Genomic DNA, 24155 nt, shown 5'->3' on the forward strand with positions numbered 1-24155 from the left:
ATCCTCAAATAGTTGTATCTCGATCAAATATTGTCCTATCCTAACAAACCATACATCAATGGAAAGCTTATTTATTCAGATTTCAGATGATGTATAAATCTCAATTTAAAAAAAATTGACCCTTATGATTGGTTTTGTGGTCCAGGGTCACAAATGTGTAACTCTAGATTATCTACATACTAGAAATCACTAAGCATTATTAATGATATTATTGGTCACTTTTTAAAAAAGGTTGGGGAATACCAGTTATCGGCTTACCTGAGAGTATATCAGCAGCATTTCACAAACAGGAAGTGTGGACTGCTCTAATTGGACAGAAGCTTTGCTTATTTGTCATAATACAGACAGTGACACGAAGATCAGTTTAACACTGATATCCTGTCTGCTTGTTTTCATCAGAAAAACTATTTCAAGTCTGACCAACATCAATGTATTCGCTTCATAATCATAAGTATTTGTGATAACCTAGCATGCATAAACGCACACACCGACACAGAATTTTCTCATATATTTATTTGCTTACTTTTACAAAGTCCGTTCCCTCTCCGTGTCTTGACTTTGCATGTAGCAGCCAAGGCAAATCTTATAGAGTACCACATTTCAAGACAATTAAAAAGGTATATTTTATAATAACTAGACATGTAGTCATTTTATATAAACTGGTTAACACTTAAGTACTGTATAGTTTATTTACAGCATGTTCATGCTAGGAAATAAAATTACATAAAAGTACGGAGTACACAAGTAAACACCAATATGGTATAAAATATATAAAATGTGATGGTAAACAACTAGTGATAAAATGGTTAAGGCTTAAAATGTGTAAAATTAACATGTTAGTTGTTAATATTTAAACATGATAATAAGTATAAACATGTATAATAAGCCAAGGAGGTATTCTAGACATCGATGCAGCTACACAAATCTCATGGGCAACTCCACATTATAATCCAGCTCTTTCCCCCCAATATTGTTCTGTCCTGTGTGAAATTTAGAACGGCATATGGCTGAATCGTTACATTTCACCCCAAAAAAAACAAATGAAAAATACTAAATTGTATTTTGAATAAATGAAAATGAAGCCTGTTTGTAGGACCGTTGTTTGCATTATGACAATTAAGAGCATTTTCCCCAAAAAATCCCCCAAACCAAAAGAAAAAATAAATGAACATAAAATAAAATCTCATTTCTGTAATACAGTAATAAATACTGTCTGGACAGGACCTCATTTTTTATTCCAAATGAATATTAATACTTAATATTAAAATAAAAGCTTAATATAACTGTAACACTTTACAATAAGGTTTCATTTGTTGACATTAGTTAACTACACTAACTAACAATGAACAATACTTCTACAACATTTATTATTCTAAGATAATGTTAGCAAAAGTTGTATTTGTTATCAGTTAATGGACCGTGAACTGACATAAACAATGAACAACTGTATTTTTATTAACTAACATAAAGTGTGTGAATTTGAGTGCATGAGAGCAGAAAAAGATGTGCTTTCTGTACATAATAAAACGTAATTTTGTGGCAAAAAACATGGGAATAATTTGTCGTTTTTATCTTATTTATTATATTTTAGTGCTGTCAAATTGATTAATCATGATTAATCACATCTAAAATAAAAGTTTGTGCTGTAAGGACTTTTGAAATAACTGAAATCATTTGGCGAAGTGATACGGAACTGTAATGCGGTCAAGACCTGCCTGGAACTACTTTAGCTGTGCCTTACCCTGAAAATAACTGCACACCTTAGAACGTTCGTCAGCCAATCAGATTCAAGCATTCAACAGCCCAGCCAGTAGTATAATAAAGATTAGGGGTTGACCGATTATCGGCACCGATATTAAGCATTTTTATGGTTACCGTTCATTTTCAAAACCGATTTTCAGATAAAATAATTTAATTTTTAAATGAGCTATTTGGCTCTGATGCAGCCACCTCTGTCGGAACTCACCACTCTGTGGCCTAGAGCAAGCTCCGCCCACCGCCAATCTGATTTGTTGGGAGTCACGAGTCCGGCCAATCAATGCAGAGGGCTGAAGGCACTGAAAGTTTTGCATTCACACAGAGCCATTGTTATTCTTAAATTTGACATTAATTTTCATTTTTACACCAGACATACATATCGGTTCAAAATATCGGTTATCGGTCTACTGTAATAATCGGCATTGGCCCTGAAAAACACATGTTGGTCGACCCCTAACAAAGGTCAATGAATGTTGTAAGTAATGCATTGCTCACTGTTAGTTCATGTTAGTTAATACATGTTAACAAATGAGACCTTTTTGTAAAGTGTTACTAATACAACAAAAACAAATTCTACAATACTGCACTCCACAATTTAAATAATAAGGGGGAGGACGAAAATAACGGCTTTAATGCAAAAAATCTTCATTTTATTTATGCAAAATATAAGATTGTGGACATTTCTTGGCAGTTTTCACCAATTTAGAATGTCAAATGCATGCTGACAAATGTGTAACGTAACACGGTGTTTGAGTCGTCGCGGGTTTACACTTTTATAAAGTGTAAATTCTAAACACTGTACGTGTTCATTCTGAAACATCCGAATTTTCTGCCATTTTCATATTCCATTTTTTGGCACCAGACCACTAAACAAATTGGTAAAGCACTAAGATTTGTCTATAAAGTCCTCTGCAGATTTGTAACAGTCCTCTTGAGAAGTTTACTTTAATGCTAAAGCTATTTTTAGTACAGTTTCCCTACAAGCAAGGAAATGAAAACATTTTACGATTGACATTATCAAAACACAAGACCATTGGTCTCTAAACCAACTTTGAGTTGCCCAAAAGAAGGGGATTTTTCCCAGACACTATAGAAAAATATGAGAGGAGGTACTGGACTTGGTCCAAGCTTAAAACATACAACGTATGTCTTCTGATTTTATAATGCATAATACCTACAGTCCCAAACGTTTAGCTGCCAAGAGCAATGCCTTTATTGTCATAACAGACCAGAAACGTTTAAAGCCAAACTTGTGTGGCCTGAAAGTGCTGTGAAACCATCTTTGGATTTCCCGACTGTTCCCTCTCAACTCAACAATGAGTTCCAGAAGAGGAACGCGTGTAACAGAACCTTCCCAAATCGCTGCTGTGTTTTGAGCCTCTATCCACACAGTCTAATACCTTTTGGAATGTTCTCAAAAAGTAAAACAAACAAACACACACACACAAAAAAAATAGTAATGTCAAACCACCAAGAACAGGCGATTTCGCTTGCTTATGCCAAGGTTGGGAAAGACTGACCACAGGACCGGGGATCTCAGATGAGGGAAATGCGAACGGGAACGTTGGGGGATTCGGTCCTTTGCGGCGAATGCTGACTCACTAGATGTTCTACCACCGTGTGCTTAGACATGTGCTTCATTAGGTAGGTCTCCTGGGAAGTGACATTATATGACAAGATTAAAGATATTGCATATATTGCTAATAAACTGCATGAATATGTTCACTAAAGTGGTATATTCCACAGGGCGATAAGACGATGAAAGCTCTAGTACTCACAGAGGTGTAGGCTCGACCGCACATGCTGCAGCAATACGCCTTGGCGTTTTTGATTGCGTGAGCCGACATGTGGATTTGGAGGGAGGCGGAGTCTGAGTAAGCGCGGTAACAGTTGGAGCACTTGTAAGGCTTGTCTTTATTATGTGATCTCTGGTGAGACTGCAGAAACACACAAAGCTCTCGTTATACACACAGACAGACAGATGACAGCAGATGCTTTCTTTTTTTATCAACACTTAAATGCAAGTAAAGGTAAGTTTCAATAAAAAAGCAAGATTTTGAACAAAAACTAAAGACTACAATGTGCATAAGCAATGCTTTTATCACTTGATTCTGCTCCTTTTTTGCCTGTGTTTTGATTCGGAGCTTCTGTACTCTTTCAGAAGGTGAAAAATAGCGCCCCCTACCCCATAACAGTGAAAACACAGAAATTCCGTCTATGGCGGGGAAAGAGTTAATGAAGCATGTGAACGATTACAAAAGAAGAGATATTTGGGTCTTACTTGCAGATTGGAGAGCTGCGTGAAGGCCTTTTCACAGCCTGGATGGAGACATTTATACGGCCGATCACCTGTGTGGATTCTGTTGAATGCAAAAAACACAAGATTAAATGTCTTACAATCTCAAAACATCCTAGTTCATTCTGGTAATACCATGCCGTCGCCATTTGTGTTTGTACACGGCACGTTTGTCGACACGAGCTCTTAAAAGTCAAATATAACTGAGGCTGAAGAAGTACCTGGTGTGCTGCTGTAAGTGGGAGAGCTGGCGGAAGGATTTCTCGCAGTAGGAGCAGTGATACGGCTTCACTCCCAGGTGAATGCGCAGGTGCTGCGACAGGTAGGACGCGTTGGCGAAGGACTTGGTGCAGTGAGGGCACTTGTGTGGCTTTGCTTCTGTGTGAGACTTGGAGTGTATCTGCATGTCCGACTTGGAGAAGAACGTCAGCGGACACACTTTACATCTGCAAAATGTAAAAAATCTTTATTGTTTTTATTTTGAAAATGGGGGTCGGGACTCGGGAGTATGGATTATTCTGTGGTTAGTACTGTTTGTATATGGATGCAAACCTATGTAGATGACATATACTGCAGTTTGAAGCCAAATATAACAGTGAAAAGATAATTCAATTTGGATTTGGACCAAGAGATCAAGATCCGTAGACCATGCTCTATGTCTTAACACACCATATTTGTACACAAATAAAATGCATATAATAAATGTCATGAAATATGAGAGCAATACTAGAGGAGAATATTTTAATTTTGGGGCGAAGTGTTCCTTTAAACATAAATCATTTTAACTTTTACCTGTATGTTTTGCCTTCTTTGGCAGTGATGCTGACAGGTGATTGGTCGGCTCCAGAGGCCAGGATTGGGTAAGGAACGACTAAGAGCGGCCCAGAAGGGTTTTCAGCTTTGATCTTTTTGCGACCTCGTCCTATGCTCTTGGGAGGTGGACCCAGCAGTCCTGCCAGTCCTCCGCTGTTTTTGAAAGCCTCCATCCCCGGCCCGCAGGCCAGTCCTGAGATGAGGTTTGGGGAAGGAGCGCCGCCCTGACGCGTCTGACTGCTGGTGGTTGGAGTGGTCGGGGTGGTCGGCGTCACGCTCTCTGACGTGTTGTGGTTGGCAGTTCGAGAAGACGTCAGTGACAGTCCTGAAAACACACCTCAATTAGAGAGGCCATATTATGCCCTTTAACAAAGTCTTGATGTTGTTTTTAGGCTCTACTAGAACAGGTTTTCATGCTTAAATGTTCATTATTTTTCACATATATGACATTGTTGCAGCTCCTCTCTTCCCAGTCTGTCAGTAACGCTCTGTTTAGTTCCTGTTTCTATGAAGCCCCTCCTTCTGAAAAGCTCAATGTGCTCTGATTGGTCAGCTGGACCAGTGTGTTGTGATTGGTCAACCGCTTCAAGCATGTTTGGGAAATGTCCCGCCCCCTTACCATAACCGCAAGTTTCAACACACTACGGCTGAATCCCAAATGGCACACTTCTATGCAGTTTCGGTCTTGTGGACTTACAATGGCTGCTGCGTACATGTGTCCGTTAAGTCCACAAGACCATAGGGTGTCCCTTTAATCATTTTAGGTTTCAGAGGGTTGCTCGCAAGCGCCCCCCTTTGCGGCCGCTATGCGCCCTCGATGCGCACTTCAGCTGAGCCCGCATGTTTACAAGCTACGCAGAGGACTTTACCCATGACATTACGTCATGAAAGTGCGGACTCAGAGGAAGGCCGTGAGGGTTTAGGGTGCCATTTGGGATAAACCAGGCCCCGCCCCTTTATTTTGCATATGCCTTGGGCGAGAATTATTTAAATGAGGAATATTGTGACAGCACCATTACACACTAAAGAAAGATGAACTTGTAAAAAGGCATAATAGGTCCTCTAAGTATATTGTGGAAAAACATAATTGCATTAAAGGAGACCTATAATACCCCTTTTACAAGATGTAATATAAGTCTCTGGTGTCCCCAGAATGTGTCTGTGAAGTTTCAGCTCAAAATCCCCCACAGATCATTTATTATAGCTTGTCAAATTTGTCCCTATTTGGGTTTGAGCAAAAACACGCTGTTTTAGTGTGTGTCCCTTTAAATGCAAATGAGCTGCTGCTCCCCGCCCCCTTTCCAGTAGAGGGCGGAGCTTTAACAGCTCAACAACAACAAAGCTGGAGAATCTCACGCAGCCAAAATGAGGATTGTCAGTAACGGTGTTCAGCCTTACATTGTTCAAACCGGAGTCGACACTGATGGAGAGACTCAGGAAGAAGTTACAACTTTTAGAATGAAACTGGACGTTTCTGAATGGTTAGTGGATAAATGTATGTAGTTGCTGTGGAGTTGATTCAACTCATCCACTAGCATGTGCCGTCATGTTAATCTTTTGTGCAAAACCAGCGTTGAATCGACCCTCGTTTGTGAAGCAGTCCGGCGTAAAATGACGCAAAACTCTACTACAACAACTCTTCCTCTTCTCTAAAGCAGCCCAACATGGCCTCACCCCCTTTGCTGTGTGTTCCTGGGGGCGGGGTTTATGTAAATTTTGGGGTTTGTGATGTCACCAACCCGGTAAGAAGCTTGTTGTAGTCCCTACCAGCCGTTAAACGGTGAATTCTTTAAAAGAAAATATCTCTCTTTGCATTGAACTTTGAGCATCATAACTTTGCAGATGTTGTTTATGCTCAAACAGCAACATTACACATTAACTAAAATTAAAAAAGTGAAATCATAATCAAGGACCCGTTTAAACAATAACAATAATTTACATGCACGTACCTGACAGATGATTCACTCTGGATGGCTGGTCTATGATTTGCCGCAAATGCCAGTCTTCCCACAATCCTCTTGCTTTAATGGCAGTCTTGTCGTCCAGATTCAAGTTCACGTCACCCAGAATACGACCTGCCCATGTTATTGCACAATTAGCATTATTCATGTGCCTCAGTGAGCAGATTTGTTCCATGCAATTGAGAATTTACCTGCGACGCTGCTGGAGGCGGGTCGTGCGTGTAGGGCGATGTCGGGCTGGGAGGTGCTGTGCACATGGAGCCCTGGCATCTGCTGCAGCTTAGGCGTTGATATATTGTGCTGCCCGCCTTCTGTGGATGTGGGTGGAACCAGCAAGGGCTGCTGGGAAGGGACAGAAGTGGGCGGCAGGTGTGGAGGTCTGATTTTCTCCGCCATGAGCTGCTCTTTGATCTTGTTGATCAGCACGAGGTTATCCAACTGGGAAAAAGTGAGATCAACCAGATGGTTCTGACATGATGAGCAGAACTTGTGTTTAACCCTATAAAACCAGCATGGTTGATACACAATTTTTTAAAGCCTTCATGCCTTGAATGATAATTTATATACCTTTTTAGCAAGTAAAACACCTTTTAGTATAATTCTAAAAAATTTTCTGTACAATTTTTTTCTGATTCTTATGAAGTAAACGTAAAAATAACTTTTATATTGCTAGTAATATTTTAAGATGAACATTGCTGGACTGAAGCACCTTAGGTTTACTTGATTTTCCATGCATTTAGAAAATTCATGTTAAAATGTGAATATCAAATATGATTCACCAGGCTTTTGAGGAACGTTTATTTGTACAGTTCTTAATCATCAATGTGTTGCATGTTTCCACCCACAATAAAAACTAAGCATTGCAGAGTGACAAAGGATATTTATATGCATTTTCTACAAGTAATCTGTTATAATGTGATGAAGACTATCAAGCTATCAGAATTTCATCTTTTCTTTTTGGATGTATAAATATCGGCAATTGCATATCTTTTGAATAAAATTCAGATGTTTTTCCTTTTATGAGCTCCATATTCTACTATATCACACTATATGATAATACAGTATATCATACTATATTACAAAAGCACTTGTGTATCAAATATGATACTGAACAAAAATTTGATTTTTTTCTGAATATTATTTCACTTTCCAGGCATAAGAGTGTTTATGGACTAGAGAAAGATCTGACTGTTTGAAGAACTCTAATCTTTCGAGTGTTTGCGCCCTTATCTAAGACAACTAGTAAACAGCAATGATTCTGAGGACTGGTTGTCTAGAACTAAAGTAAACTATTGATTATGTTACTGTGAAGATTCTTTTTAGATAAGAGACCAGGATTAATTATGTCTGTCCATTGATGCATGTTCGTGTTCCTTACCTGACCAGGAATAGAAGGTGGAGGAGGCCAGAAGTATGGATTATTAAATCTAGGTTCTGCCATTCTGAAACACACACAGTCATGCTTGATTAATGATGCTTTATTTTCAGATCATTCGCTGTTAAGTGAAAACATCCAAATTCTCACTAAAGGCTCTCGGCTCATATGTGAATGAATGAAAGTGAGGCGAATGAAAAAAGAAGCATAGATTAGGTCTGATCTCCTTGGATTATTTATCGATTAGAAATGCAGATCTAATCCAAGGAGGTGACTTAAAGTAAACAGCAGCTCGGTGCAATATATGTTGAGAAATGACATTCACAACCAATTTAACTTTCAAAAAGTGCCATATTTAAGAATAAAACAATATATTCAAGAAAGTGCTCAAAGATTGAAAAACCAAATAGTTCACCCAAATAGAAATTTATCCCATGATTTACTCACCCTCAAGCCAGCCTAGGTGTATGTGACTATCTTCTAAATATGGATATTTTTCTTACAAATACCCATTGCTTCGCTTCAGAGGGTCTTTATTAACCCGCTGGAGCTGTATGGATTATTTTTATGATGGATGGATGCATTTTTTGGGCCTTCAAAACATGCCCCCCATTCACAACCATGATAAATGCTTGGAAGAGCCAGAATATTTTTTTAAATATATCTCCAATATCTTCGTCTGAAAGAAGGAGGGATGGCTTGAGGCTGAGTAAATCATGTGATAATTTTCATTTTTGGGTGAACTATCCATTTAACAGAATAGTTTTCTTTAAAACACTGATCATTCATGCACAACATGACCAGTTAGGATTAATTTCCACTTTAAAAGGTATAATTCTGATTTAATCAAACGGATCAAACACTACAGTAAAGCTTCATTACAGTGACATAGAATCACTGCCGTTGTTCAGAAGATTTTGTTGTTGGCTTAAGACTTGCACAAATACTTATTAATTGCAGACTGTGACTTTAAATGCATCGGAACATTATTCGTGACACAGTGGTATGAATATGATACAACGCAGAACAAGTATTTCAAGCAAACTCACACTGTTTGTTCACACACCTACAGCAGGTTATTAAAAAATGCCTCAACATGACACCCGTTGGGAAAATCAAACAACTTCTTAATGCAAGACACTTTGAGTGCACTTTGCTTGTTGCATTGTTATGGCAAAATACAAATGCATAAAAAAAATTAGCAAACATGCTTTGCTGTGATGTTGCAAACTGCTTCAAATTATGTTGGTCTTATCACAACACTGTAAGAAAATTTCCACCTATTTCAACTTAAAAACTTAAGTTCGGCTGCTGCCTTATATTTTTAAGAAATCAAAATAGCTGGTCAAGTCATTTAAACGTATATTAATATTTATATTAAACTGACCTAAAAAAATCAAGTTGGGACTCATATAACTTATAAAATGAAGCTGAAATTACTTAACACCTTGCCTTGACATATTGATCATATCATTTTTTACACCGGAAAGCTTATAAACAGAAAGCACTTTATTAACTTGATCTGAAAACTACGTAGAGAAAAGGAAATGACAATATTTGAGTATTTGAAGCTAAAAATGTCAACTGCATGTAAAAGCATCAGATTCATATGGAAAAGTGAAAACTCTACCCCACAGTTTTAGCAGGAAGTGAAACAGACACCCTTTCAGCATCATTAAGGAAATATTCAGCAGGGTCTGGGCTCATATATTTGGACGTATCGCTTTTATTATTTTTGGCTCCGGTAAATGAACTTCTCTGCAAGGCCCCTTAGTCAAACACTCTCAAGACCCATAAGCACTGCCAACACATTCATAGCGCAGTGTCATAGACATAATGTATGAAAATGATACGCCTAAAGTAATCACACCGTATGGAAACGTTTCTCAAGGTCCAGCGCTCCCAACCGAGCAGGTAAAGATTAGAAGGGCGGAAGGATGGGCATCATTATTCCTGTTTGTTCAATACAACCACTTCAAGGAATCATTTACTATTTAATAAAAAAGTACTGTGGTGAAAACAAGGTACAGCGCTGGACTGTTTAGACCTGCAAAGTTGTATGAATGGGTCAATGACATGATGAGTCTTTTTTTTGTCCAAAGGCCTTAATAATAATAATAAAAAACTAAGATATGACATCCAAAGTATGTAAGGTCATACAACTAGATCTCTTTTTATTGAATCCAAAAGGTTTTAATTATATTTTGCATCATTTTAAAGATTTTGAAGTGTCAAAAGGTCATTTGGTTTAACCGTCCAAAGGCCAATACAGACATTTCATTTGTGATTAAAATATCTTAAAATGTAATAAATGTATATGTTTTTTATTCTGGCATGATTTTATAACATCATATATCAACACAGTGCAAAATGCTATTAAAATTATGTGTAGAAGTCGTTGCTTTGTTATGAGAAAGAATGTCCGGAGAAATGAATTTCATTGATGTCATTCGGAGTAACCAATATAAAGGGACCATTTTGGATCAAGTCATGTGACAGGATGTGACATCATTCAGACACCTGCCAAGGACCACATGGTCATGAATCAAATTAACTAACTCTCTCTTAACTATTTGAAAAATTCATGTTTTCATACGCATGTACCGAAACATCAGGTCATTCGGTGCAACCGATATAAAACATGGAAAATGTTGTAATATTTTAAAAACTTGTACTAAATATAAAATGTTTGATATGTTAGCATTTTATGAAAATATCGTCATTCGGTATAACCAAAAGTGTCATTCGGTAAAACCGAAATTTTGGTTAAACCAAATGACTTTTTTGTTGACAAATTTTGTCCATCTTGTAAAAAATGACAAAAGCAGTGTTAATTGACTATAAAAATCACATAATCTCATTGTTAACACTTAATAAAACTTCAAAATTAATTATATATCCATTATATTTTTTTACACGTTTAAAAAACATATTCGTCAATGACCCAAATAATAGTATGAAGACAATGAAATTTACAAAATAGATATAAAATAGCTTATCCACACTAAAAATGAACATTGCAGGGTATCTCAAATTATTATGAAGATCTCATCAACTAATGTGGCACTGAAATTCATGTACACTGGTAGTATTTCCATGGTACTACCATAGTAAATGTCCCTCAAGAAACAAACAAACACACAAAAACATGAAAGTACCATATAAGTGGTGCATATAGAGGTGCATTACAAATATATAAGTTAGTCTAAATCTCTGAAACTACAAAGACTTCTCCCTAGTTTTTTTTTTTTTTTTTAATGAAATCTGTGAAGCCTCCTATGACATTTAAAACTATTTAACACGCATTTAAATTCGCCCAGCACCTTTTTAAACAACATGTACATATCAAAACAAACATTTCAGCGAGGAATGACACGTCTCTGAGTCTCGATATAAACTGAGATCAAACTTACTCAACTTTTTCTTTTATTCTATCGGCATCCTTGAAATCATTCCCAATTAAAGCACGTCGTCTTTGATCAAACATCAAATTAAAAACTCTCGCGCAATAAGGCGAACGGACGCATTTCGAGGCTTCTGAGAGTGCAGGTCCCCGGTGTCTGCCTCTCCCACATTCTCAGACAGTTTTATTAAAAATTTCAGACAAAAGGAAAACAAAAATGGCAGCCTGTCTTATTTTTATAAGGACAGGGCGCCATATTCTGCAGATCCCACATTTTTTAGCGACAAAAATAAAGCGCGTGAATTCAGATGAAAGGAGCGACGCGTAAAACGCCGCATTATTTGCATTAAGTGAGCGAATGATTGTTTACTTAGATCTGCAGGTTTGAATAGCCCGGCTGGAGGAGAGAAAAAAAAACGGGAGGAAAAAAAAAACGAGAGACTTCCTACAACAATCATGCGATGCGAACAAACCACGCAGATGGAAACAGACGCGCATCCCTCCCGCGAAAATATAACATTTCTATCATGACGCAATTATGCACGAGAGTGCAGATGGTAATATTGTTGCAACACGCGTCTGCTTTTGATTTTTTTCTTTTATTTGAACTTTTTTGCTCACTCGAATGACTGTGATAACTAGCATCGTTTCACTGCATCCTGCAAATGTCAAAAAAATTATATGCATTCGTGAAGATGAAAAGAGAGCGACAGACATACCTTACAGCCCTCGACGGTGGATTTATTAGATTTAATGAAAGGTTCAGATGTTCTTTCGGCTTTGCCTTCAGAGGGAGTTCAGACCTTCCGGGTCGCCTGCCGTTCACTTCTGGGTGCTGCAGGCACAGCGAAACCATATATGATCAAACATACAGCAGAGCCCTCAACATAAAATCATTCAAAACCATGACTTGTTAACATTTTGGGTTACTGTAATTCCTCTGAGAAGGTCAGGGAAGTGATTTACAGGGTATGGAGTTCAAATGAAGACACTGAGATATGGATTAACAGATCACAGACAGTCACGAACAACATCTAATATGCATTTTCTATTAATACGACATGAACTGTTTTTGTAGCAACACTGACGAATTGCATCCATTTATACATGTCTTATTACTGAATGTAAACAGATTTGATTTGGGTAGGAATAGAATAGAGTAGTTATACTATGTGCAAACAAAAACAACACAATATACACTAATACTACCAGACAAAAGTTTGAACACATTTACTACGTTTTATTTAGTCTGCTATTTTGTCTTGAAATACTTGAAATGGTATTATGAGATATGCAATGACCTCAATATATGAAACAAACAACAACACAGAAAACATATGTATCTGAGCTTCTGTCTCAAGATAGCTGTAAAAAACAAAACAAATTTACACAGTAAAAAACCTTTTCCTATTGAAACAGTAATATACCTTAAAAACAATGCATTCTGGGTAGTATTTGTTGTTTTCGAGAAAGTGGCCTAGCTTATAGGCCACTTTCTCGAAAACGACAAATAATATTACCCAGAATGCACTGTAATTTAGAGAATACATTGCAATAAACAGGAGTAATATACCATAAAACAATGCATTCTGGGTAATATTTGCCGTTTTCGAGAAAGTAGCTTAGCTTATAGGCCACTTTCCCGAAAACTACAATTAATATTACCCAGAATGCACTGTAATTTACAGAATGCATTGTAATAAACAGGAGTAATATACCATAAATCAATGCATTCTGGGTAATATTTGTCGTTTTCGAGAAAGTAGCCTAGCTTATAGGCCACTTTCTCGAAAACAACATATGATATTACCTAGAATACATTGTAATTTACAGAATGCGTTGTAATAAACAGGAGTAATATACATTCTGGGTAATATTTGTCGTTTTCGAGAAAGTAGCTAAGCTTATAGGCCACTTTCTGGAAAACGACAAATAATATTACCCAAAATGCATTGCAATTTGCAAAATGCATTGTAATAAACAAGAGTAATATACCATAAAACAATGCATTTTGGGTAATATTTGTCGTTTTCGACAATAAAATACAGTTTTTGATTGAAACAGTAATATACTGTAAAAACAATGCATCCTGGGTAATATTTGTCGTTTTCGAGAAAGTAGCTAAGCTTATAGGCCACTTTCTCAAAAACGACAAATAATATTACCCAGAATGCAATGTAATATACAGAATGCATTGTAATAAACAGGAGTAATATACCATAAAACAATGCATTCTGGGTAATATTTGTCGTTTTCAACAATAAAATACAGTTTTTGATTGAAACACTAATATACTGTAAAAACAATGCATCCTGGGTAATATTTGTCATTTTCGAGTTAGCTAAGCTTATAGGCCACTTTTTCAAAAACAACAAATAATATTACCCAGAATGCAATGCAATATACAGAATGCGTTGTAATAAACAGGAGTAATATACTGTAAAACAATGCATTCTGGGTAATATTTGTCATTTTCGAGAAAGTAGCTAAGCTTATATGCCACTTTCTCAAAAACGACAAATAATATTACCCAGAATGCATTGTAATTTACAGAATACATTGTAATAAACAGGAGTAATATACCGTAAACTATGCATTCTGGCTAATATTTGTCGTTTTTGACAATAAAATACAGTTTTTGATTGAAACAGTAATATACTGTAAAAACAATGCATCCTGGGTAATATTTGTAGACAAATATTACCCAGAATGCATTGTAATTTACAGAATGCATTGCAATAAACAGGAGTAATATACCGTAAAGCAATGCATTCTGGGTCATATTTGTCGTTTTTGAGAAAGTTGCCTATAGGCATACTATCCATCCTTGAAATAGTATGTGACATTAGTAATATTCAATACTGTTTAATTAATGTATATCTGAGGGGAATTGACTGTGTTCAGAAAAGTTTAAATGTTTTTTTCTTTTCATCTTACCTCCATACAATGCATTTCAAAGTAGTGTTTATAAGCGCGCAGCACTGCTTTGTTCACGGCGGTAACCAAGGATGCGCTGTATTGCAGCTGTTCCATAAGCGCCACCTGCTGTCAGACAGTGAGTTTGCGTTCTCATGCAGCCTGTCTGCTGTTATGAAGTTTTGTAGCATAATTTCACAAAGAAATATGCAACATTTTGTCAGAGAAATAATAAAAAGACACTTTCTCATTTTTAATTTGTCTTAAATCTCATTTTGTTAAAAAAATGTGAGAAAATCGTATCGTGAAACTAGTATCGTGAATAGGTTTCTGATAATTTCCTCTCTTCTTTAGTATCTTAGTTGATTGTCATTCTCTTATCTGAACAATAGATGGCAGCACACGCCCAGTCAGACTGTTCCAGGATTCAAGCGTTTTTAAACGAGTGCGTGGACCCACAAACAGCGTTCTTGGAGGAGCTCTTTAGAGTTTGCCACGCTGTCAGTCAAATAAAGCTCGATGAAGCGTGATGTGTGCTGTCAGAGACACGAGATCTGCATTATGAAGCAGCATGCACACATGTGTTTGAGTAGGAAGCAGATGGACTGGTTTCTGTGAGATCTAGCCAAACACTGACACTCCCTCTCCATAGACACGTGCTTTGAGTCCAGGTGAGACAAGAAAAGAGCTTGAATGTTTAGACACGTCCCACTGGGGGAGGGTAAAGAGAAATGCACACACACTCTATGAAAAAAAACTCACAAAGAATGACTGACTGCTGATGTGTTGAGGTAGGGATCAGTGTCTCCTAACTGCCTTGACTAATGTTCATCCAGCTTCTCTTCACTGGAGGTCTGTCTGTGGACCTGCAGCTTTCAGCGTGGCATCACTTGAAGCACCTCTGATGTCAGAAGCTTTACCACATCACTTCATCTCTGGTTTCTGGTGAGTGAGACAATCAGCTTGGACTGGCCCTGTAATTATAGCATTGCTGTGCAAATAACCAAATGATCTTGATTGTATTTGATTTTACGTCATTATTTAAATATGCATGCTTTTATGTTATATGTGTGAAAATAACACACACACACACACACACACACACAGACATATATATATATATATATATATATATAGACATATATATATATATATGCATACACATACATACACACATATGTATACATAGGCGTAATTTGCGGGTGGGACAGGTGGGACACGTCCCCACCACTTTTCACCAGGGTCGATATTGTCCCTACCACTTTTTGAAACATCTTGCGGCATGGATGTACCTAATACACATGAAACATCTCCAGTTGACTAGCAAAGCATTCATTTCATTCGTTTTTTAAATAAGAGGTGAACTAGCGCTGGAAGGTGTTGTTTTTGAAACCATGTTGCCGCTGTTATCAGAGGCATGCAACTGTGCTCTCTTGGCGCTCATACACAGTCCACACGTAAGAGCGCTTTATCACTGAACGCAGGTTTTAAAGGTGCCCTAGAATCAAAAATTGAATTAAAAGTTCAATAGTAGCATAGTTAAATAACAAGAGTTCAGTACATGGAAAAGACATACATTGAGTTTCAAACCCCATTGCTTCAAACAGGAGGATCTCAACATAACACCGACTGTTACGCAACCGTCGGGATCATTAATATGTATGACCCCAATATTTGCATATATGCCAGCCCATGTTCAAGGCATTAGACAAGGAAAGGCAGTATTAACGTCTGGATCTGTGCACAGACAAGGTAAGCCAGCAAGAACAACAGCGAAAAATGGCAGATGGAGCAATAATAACTGACATGATCCATGATATCATGATATTTTTAGTGATATTTGTAAATTGTCTTTATAAATGTTTCGTTAGCATGTTGCTAATGTACTGTTAAATGTGGTTAAAGTTACCATCATTTCTTACTGTATTCACGGAGACGAGAGCCGTCGCTATTTTCATTTTTAAACATGTGCAGTCTGTATAATGCATAAACAACTTCATTCTTTATAAATCTAGAATTAGCCGTCAAACTCATACAGAATCAAACGTAAACATCAAAATAAATACTTTACTCACATAATTCGAAGCATGCATACAGCATGCATGACGAACATCTTGTAAAGATCCATTTGAGGGTTATATTAGCTGTGTGAACTTTGTAAATGCACTGCAATATAGTCGAGAGCTCGTGTGGCAGGGAGCGCGCCATTTAAAGGGGCGGCGCTGCCAAAATCAGTAGTTAACCCTTTGAGCGGTACGGTCCCACATATGGGATTTTTATTTCAGTGCCCCTGGGCGTACGGTCCCACATATGGGATTTTGAACGTTCAGCGACGTCACATAACTGCCAGATTCAAACTGCGCTTTCGCGCTTTTACTGTGAGACGGACATGCGCAGCTCTTGTCATATATCACAACTATGCAGTGTTTTCAACCACATAACGTTTCTTTTAAGGTTTCAGACATTTAAATATGCATAAGCACCATTAAAACAATATATTTAGAGTTTATAAAATACACACTGATGTCAGACATCAGTGGAAGGAGCAATAACAATCCATTCATATACAATTTGCCGACATTTATTCATATCAGACACACATAATGGGCCCAAGTAACTATAAAGTTTACTCTATTACTCTTCCAGTTCACCAGCCACTTGAAATGAATGAATTCACCTGCTGTAAATCCGGCTGACAGGACTCTGCGAACTGCGGGGCAAACTAAGATGGCGCCGCCCATCTCGCGTTATAGATCAAGATAAAGATAATTTATAAAGGATTTTAAACGACAAAACACACTCCCTTACACATATTTGAGGATCGGAATATCAGATAGTTGATAACATGGAAAGCAAGTTTGTGAATATTTTAAATAAACAAGGAAAAACTAAATAATAGCGATCCACCTGTCATACAGTGTTATTGTGGCTGCGCTCAGCGCTCCTGACACGCATGACGCGTCGCTATGGAAACATTAAAGGCAAACGTTCTAAAATAACGGTCGCCTTAAAAAAAACTCACTCTGGGGGGACAGTTAGAATATTTTAAACTCACGCTTGAAAGGGTTAATGATGCCCCAAAATAGGCAGTTAAAAAAATTAATTAAAAAAAATCTATGGGGTATTTTGAGCTGAAACTTCACAGACACAGACACCTTAGACTTATATTACATCTTGTGAAAAAGCATTCTTGGGCACCTTTAATAGAGGGTATGCACGTGACGTCATCGTCAACCGTCACACAAAACACATCCAAAACGGGAAAGAGCCTTTGTGATTGACTGAACAAATAGCTTTGACACAAAACCCTGAGGTATATATTTAAAGACTGCCGAAAGCTACAGAAAAAAAAGCAAACGGATCGCTGCAATTCACAGAAACAACTGGACTCCAGGCAGAGAAACATGGATTTGCAGTTATCATTTTGTCAAATTGTTGGATTTTGAGGTAAAATCATACCGTATTGTATTGTTATATATTGTGTTGACAACTCATCAATTAAATATTTATTATCTTATATTCTGCATAATTTGGTGTTTTTAAATAAACACTTACAAAAACTATATAGGGCTGGACAATATGACGATATAACATTGATATAAGTGATTACGCGGATTTAAACCTACCTATATTGTGGTTATATCAAATATTTACAGGCAGATTTGCTTTATGTAATTCCCCGGCGTCAAATCAGGCACATATAAATGTCAGGAAACACGACTCCTGGGTGCATGTCAATATCCATGGATTAGGTTTATTTGACAAGTTGTAAGGAACACATTCAATTCCAGCATTTAGAGTAATTCGTTTGTTTTTCGCTCGTTTTCGCAATTTCCCCTATTAAATCCAGTCATGCAGCAGGTTCTTTTGCCACTCAGTCCAGCTGAGGGAGCGCGTTTTCGGCGGGAAAGTGACGTCGATGCATACCCTCTATAAGGGAGGGGTCGGTGAACTTAAAAAATGGTGTGTACTGATGTTAATTCATGTTTGTAGTAGGAAGAGATGATCGGTTCATGTACGCTTGAACTAAAAGGCAGCGATCACACACACACACTCATGTCCCACCCACTTTTTAAAACAAAGTTACGCCACTGTGTATATATCACATTTTTGGTCAAAGTTTAATGACACTGGACCACAAAACCAGTCATAGGGTCCATTTTTTGAAATTGGGATTTAAGCTGAATAAATAAGCTTTTGATGTAGGTATGTTATGATATGACAATATTTGGTCGAGATACAACTTTGAAAATCTGGAATCTGAGGGTGCAAAAAAATCAAAATATTGAGAAAATTGCCTTTAAAGTTGTCCAAATGAAGTCCTTATCAATGCATATCCACTCACAAAAATAAATTTTTGATATATTTACGGTAGGAAATTTACTTAATATCCTAATGATTTTTGACATAAAAAAATTTTGACCCATTATTTTGACCCATACAATGTATTGTTGGCTATTGCTACAAATTGCTACGACTTATGACTGGTTTTGTGGTCCAAGGTCATATATATATATATAGATTTTACTTATTGGGAATTGATTGGATTGTGAAAAATGGGTGTTCCAGCCCAAAATGCAGCCACTTTTTGGTTGGCGATCTTGGTTGGCAGAACAAGTTACTTCTGATGAAACATTACAAAGACTTTTTAAACACTTTTGGAGGGGAAAAAAGATAAGATGCCATTATAAATCCTCCACAATAAGACCAGTACCATGTATTAGGAAAACAGATCTGATTTCATATCGACTTTAATGTATGTGGCGCCTGGAACATAGTCCTGTACAATTTGACTTTCTTTTTAAAATCTACTTGTGCATTTATCATCAGCTTCCTTCAAGAGAATGTGCATTATGACTATTTAATGAAACATCAACTGACAGTGTGTTTTTAATGTCTGTCTTCTAAGTGTGAACATGGAGGGTGTTCTGGATGCTACGCTCCGTCTGTGTGTGTGCAAACTGATGAGCAGCATGCTGTTGTGTCCGTCTGTAGTCACACACACCATCACTGCGGTCAGCCTTTGCTGCTGCTGCCTGTTGTTATTCACAGACCTCGCCGTCACCTGTAAGCAGAACCCCACATTTTGTCCTCATTTTCCACTTAGAGGGTTTGTTCTCCCAAAAATGAAAATTCTGTCATTATTTACTCACTCTCATGTCGTTCCACACCTGTAAGACCTTCATTCATCTTTGGAACACAAATTAAGATATTCTGATGAAATCCTATCAGATTTTGCTGCGGTATGCGTGCATAGACGAAACTTCATATGAGTTTGCGTGGACATTGACAGATCAGCCATCTCCTTTTGCAGTTTTCAGCATTCTCGTATGCCGTTTATGTCGAGCGCTTCCAGGTTCTACGTCAGAACGCAGACTCATTATTGGATTTCATCAAAAATATCTTAATTTGTGTTCTGAAGATGGGTGTGGAACGACACGAGGGTGAATAATTAATGACAGAAATTTAATTTTTGGGTGAACTAACCCTTTAATTCATCAGTTTGATGCCTCTTTTCTGTTCCTCCAGTGTTTCTGCTCTACATCTGGCTCACGGGGTCCTGGTTGACGCCTTTTTACGTTTCCTCGGATGTCATCGCCCTTCGATTCCTGTTCTTTCTTTGCCAGGCCTATGGAGTCGTGCTGCTGCTGACGCCGCCTCTGATTGCTGTGGAGTTGTTGGTTAATCTGCTGCGTCCTCAAGACAGGCGAACGAAGGGACGCTTGGAGCAAAATGCAAGTGAATCCGATTGTCTCTCAAGGAGAGTCGGATGTTTTGGATGTCTTCTAGCATGGATTGTGAGTGGAACATGCAGAGGCCGTGACTGGACGCTGGAGCGGTTCTCTGTGGAAGCCTGTTTGAAAAGAGGCGGATGCCTTGTTACATGCATTCCCGACATGGATGAGTTATCCTGGGTTCTTCCTGCAATGGTGGTTCTGTTGAGTTTGACGGGGAGTTTGGGTCGGCTCAAGTCTCGAGGTCCACCTGACACACAGAAAAGGGACTATGTTGTCCTCGGGCAAATGCATATGTCACTAAGTCTGATTGAGTCAGAAAAAGCACCCAACAGCTGTGGCGTTCACAGGACTGGCGAGCCACAATGGACCTGTCCTGGGAATGATGTCCTGTGCGCTCACCAAACCAGTTTGGCAGACAATTATATCCAGAAACAAAAGCAATCAGCGTTTGCACAGTCTAAAACCGATCTTCTGCTAGAGGTCACATCAACAGAGCGATGTGTTTTTAACAGGTCTCAAGGCAAACACTGTTGGCCTCCCGAAAGGGAAAGTCCCTGCTTGTGGCGAGAAACATTCACAGGGTTGGTATGCATGCTTCTGGTTTGTTTTTTTCCCACAGTCGTCAGTGGTAATATTCTCCTAATCTTTAACCTGGAGAACTTGGTGGCACACAGCTTGAAACTCTTATCTCAATCATTTAACAGAGTCCCAGATCTGTAAGTGATAGCAAAAAAATGTGATTGCAAATTCACACTGTGGTTTGTGGAGCTGAAAACTGCAAAAGGAGATGGCTGATCTGTCAATGTCCTCGCAAACTCATTTGAAGGATCGTCTGTGCACGCATACCGCAGAAAAATCTGATAGACAAAGACAAATTAAGATTGTAAAAACAGATGTGTTAAAAATTCATGAGTTTATGCGGTGCATTTTCTTTGCAAAGTAAATAAACTGTTCGTTTTGAGAGCACCAGCTGGTTTCATATGAGATAGATGAGTTATTTTTAAACCTAAAACCAGTTTACGGTTCCCTAAAAAGGGAATAGGGCCCGAGGGGTGCTGTGCTTCACAGAACAATAGTGACACATGAGCAGTGGCATTTAGAGTTAACATAAAAAATCAAATTGTGCAATAAAGTATTTATGCATACAGAAGTGCTCAAGGCGCTGGTTATTTGTCATGAGCACATTCATCAAACTCTGAAATTCTCCATAACTTGACAGTTTGAATCAGTTCAGTGGAATGAACAGACACGTTCATGACCGAACAAGTAAAAATAAGAACAATCACAAAAGTTCAATGGGAAAACAAACCTCCTGCAGCTGTTGAAGTATACATTTCAACACCAGAGGTCTCCCTGCGCTGTCTTTTGGAAATCTGCATTTGAAACCGAAGCTTTTGTTAAGTGGCTCATCTTCCTTTTTTGCCCTTCTAGTTCAGCTCTTTGGAAAAGCACCACATAGCAAACGCTACAACAAACGCGTCCTGCTGAAGAACTCAGACTTGCACAGACACATGCAGGAGAATCTCTGTAAACACAGAAGAGCAAACAACTCTGATCAAAGCTTGCTTATTAGTAAAGGCAGTGCGGCAAAACTGGGTGGCAATAAATGCATTAAAAACTGTTATTTTAGTATTATTTATATACTATTATAGTTTTTATTAATATTTTGAATTAGCTCTTATTTTTCTATTTTCAGATTTTATTTTAAGTTTAGTTTTAGTCATTTTATGTGATTTTTTTTTTTTTTTTTTATATTCCTATTTATTTTTAATTTTTGTTTTTTAATATTTCAATTAAAATTCAACTTCTAGATAGTTGCCAAGGGCACATTTCTAATTTTCATTTTGTTCAAATATTATTTAATACATTATTTTATTTCAGCTTCAGTTAACAAATTATTTTTATTAGTTTTTAATAAAAACACTGGTTAGCAGTAGAGCAGTAGGGTTATTATATTTAATTGAAACTACAAGTATATAAAAAAGTTGTTAAAGTTATATTTATATATATACACACATATGTATATACAATTTCAGTTAATGTTTATATATATACATATATATAATCTGAAATTATATGTGTGTATATATATAACTGAAATTTTATATATGTGTATATATGTAGTCAACATTATTATTTTAATGTTTATTTCAAGTAACAAAAATATCTAAAGCTATAAAAAAATTTCTTTGCTCAATATATATATATAAAATAATATATATATATATTACAGCTCTGGAAAAAAAAAAGAGTTCAGAAATCAATGTTAAGTGGTCTCTTATTTTTTTCCAGAGCTGTATATATATAATATTATATATATTGTATTATATCATATATATAATAATATATATATATAATAATAATAATAATTATTATTATTATTATATATATATGTGTGTGTGTGTGTGTGTGTGTGTATGTTTATTTCAATTAACAAAAATATCTAAAACTTAAAAAATATATATTTTTGTTACTTGAAATAAACATGTTGGCTCTCTCTCTTTCTCTCTCTCTCTCTCTCTCTCTATATATATATATGTATATAAAATTTAGTTATATATATATATATATATATATATATATATATATATATATATATATAAATATATAATCAATGGTGTACTAAAATGACATACTAAAACTGAAAAATACAATTTTAATAAAAACTAAAAATTGTATAATAACAAATTACTAACATTTTAAAATGAAAATAAAAACTAATTCAAAATATTAATAAAAACTAAAATAGTATCTCAATTATGAACACTGGTTAGCAATAACAGTTTGGCATATAAAAATGTCAGCATTGTTTGGATAGGATGTTCATTATGAGTTTGCATCTGTCATGTGAAGAAAAGAAAAAAAAAGATTGAAGAGCAAGGACCAACTTACATAATCAAATACACAAGTGACTGCATCTCGAAACCTATTGAAATGCCCATCTATACAGAACTTTTGAGCATTAAAGGGTTAGTTCACCCAAAAATTTAATTTCTGTCATTAATTACTCACCCTCATGTTGTTCCACACCTGTAAGACCTTCATTCATCTTCAGAACACAAATTAAGATATTTTTGCAGTCAACTACTGCAGTCACGTGGACTATTTTAACGTTTTTACTACTTTTCTGGACCTTGAATGTGATAATATCATTGCTTTCTATTGAGGAAAAAAAAAGAAAAAAACTCAGATTTCATCAAAAAAGATCTTAATTTGTGTTCTGAAGATGAACGAAGGTCTTACGGGTGTGGAACAACATGAGGGTGAATAATTAATGACAGAAATTTCATTTTTGGGTGAACTAACCCTTTAAAGTTGTTTTGAATGCTTTAACCAGCCTATGATGCCCCGTCATATCTAGATACGATTTAAACCAGCATATGATGCCCAAGGTGATATCTAGGTTGGTTGCCCACTAGTTTTTAAGACAGCCACAAAGTGTAATGACTTCCTTGAAGCGGAAATATTGCAATGACATCCTCTCATGTATCGAGTGTGTGAGAAAGTGAACATCTCATTATAATGATGGTGAGGTGTCTTTAAGACAGTGTGACGGCATTCTTTCTGACTTTTGTCTCATTTTAAAGCTCGTCTCCCAAGTGAAACCTCACACCGCCCACACCTAGTTATATTGGTATGACAGCATCTATTCTTGTAGAGGTGCATTGAACAAAAGGTCTATAGGTTTGACACTTTTCCCGAGGGATACTTATACAATTACACTCTTTGCTTGGAATCCAGCAGCGATGCAGGCGGCTGTGTAATAGCAGCTGTCGTCTAATAACATAAAAAGCTTGTGCAATGTAAGATCCATAAACAAACAATGTCCCAACTCTCCAGAGTTTCACTGTGTCTTGTTGGACACAGGTTGATGCAATGATTTCATTAAAAATGC

General features: G+C 36.9%; 2 protein-coding genes across 7 annotated transcripts; one reads left to right on the forward strand and one right to left on the reverse strand.

Moving 5' to 3' along the window:
- Positions 1 to 498: 498 nt before the first annotated feature.
- On the reverse strand, positions 499 to 15412 carry znf362a (zinc finger protein 362a). Of its 4 annotated transcripts, XM_048172579.1 has the most exons (10): positions 15285 to 15412; positions 12326 to 12441; positions 8207 to 8270; positions 7020 to 7266; positions 6817 to 6942; positions 4847 to 5192; positions 4276 to 4500; positions 4040 to 4118; positions 3537 to 3695; positions 499 to 3411 (listed from the first exon to the last, which is right to left on the reverse strand). In XM_048172579.1, the coding sequence occupies exons 3-10, from the start codon at positions 8267 to 8269 to the stop codon at positions 3295 to 3297; spliced, it is 1362 nt and encodes a 453-aa protein (XP_048028536.1). In that variant the 5' UTR covers position 8270; positions 12326 to 12441; positions 15285 to 15412; the 3' UTR covers positions 499 to 3294. The 4 variants fall into 4 exon arrangements, with proteins under 4 accessions (XP_048028536.1, XP_048028534.1, XP_048028535.1 ...); XM_048172577.1 differs by lacking the exon at positions 15285 to 15412 and having other exon boundaries at positions 12326 to 12884; XM_048172578.1 differs by lacking the exons at positions 12326 to 12441; positions 15285 to 15412 and adding an exon at positions 11617 to 12247.
- Positions 15334 to 21405, forward strand: LOC125256522. Of its 3 annotated transcripts, none has more exons than XM_048172581.1 (3): positions 15334 to 15467; positions 19432 to 19589; positions 20052 to 21405. In XM_048172581.1, the coding sequence occupies exons 1-3, from the start codon at positions 15427 to 15429 to the stop codon at positions 20978 to 20980; spliced, it is 1128 nt and encodes a 375-aa protein (XP_048028538.1). In that variant the 5' UTR covers positions 15334 to 15426; the 3' UTR covers positions 20981 to 21405. The 3 variants fall into 3 exon arrangements, with proteins under 3 accessions (XP_048028538.1, XP_048028540.1, XP_048028539.1); XM_048172583.1 differs by lacking the exon at positions 15334 to 15467 and adding an exon at positions 16217 to 16274; XM_048172582.1 differs by lacking the exon at positions 15334 to 15467 and adding an exon at positions 17918 to 17969.
- The last annotated feature ends 2750 nt before the right edge of the window (positions 21406 to 24155 follow it).

The sequence above is a fragment of the Megalobrama amblycephala genome, linkage group LG21, assembly GCF_018812025.1.
Source record: "Megalobrama amblycephala isolate DHTTF-2021 linkage group LG21, ASM1881202v1, whole genome shotgun sequence".
Classification (NCBI taxonomy): Eukaryota; Metazoa; Chordata; class Actinopteri; order Cypriniformes; family Xenocyprididae; genus Megalobrama; species Megalobrama amblycephala.

Bases quoted from the DNA above. Each gene is read 5' to 3' on its own strand.
- LOC125256522 (XM_048172581.1), top strand. From the start codon at position 15,427: ATGTCAGAAGCTTTACCACATCACTTCATCTCTGGTTTCTG. The intron at 15,468-19,431 runs GTGAGTGAGACA...CTGTCTTCTAAG, and splicing joins CACTTCATCTCTGGTTTCTG to TGTGAACATGGAGGGTGTTC. The intron at 19,590-20,051 runs GTAAGCAGAACC...CTGTTCCTCCAG, and splicing joins CACAGACCTCGCCGTCACCT to TGTTTCTGCTCTACATCTGG.
- znf362a (XM_048172577.1), bottom strand. From the start codon at position 12,462: ATGGTTTCGCTGTGCCTGCAGCACCCAGAAGTGAACGGCAGGCGACCC. The intron at 8,271-12,325 runs GTATGTCTGTCG...TGTGTGTTTCAG, and splicing joins CCACCGTCGAGGGCTGTAAG to AATGGCAGAACCTAGATTTA. The intron at 6,943-7,019 runs GTAAATTCTCAA...TAACATGGGCAG, and splicing joins CGCCTCCAGCAGCGTCGCAG to GTCGTATTCTGGGTGACGTG.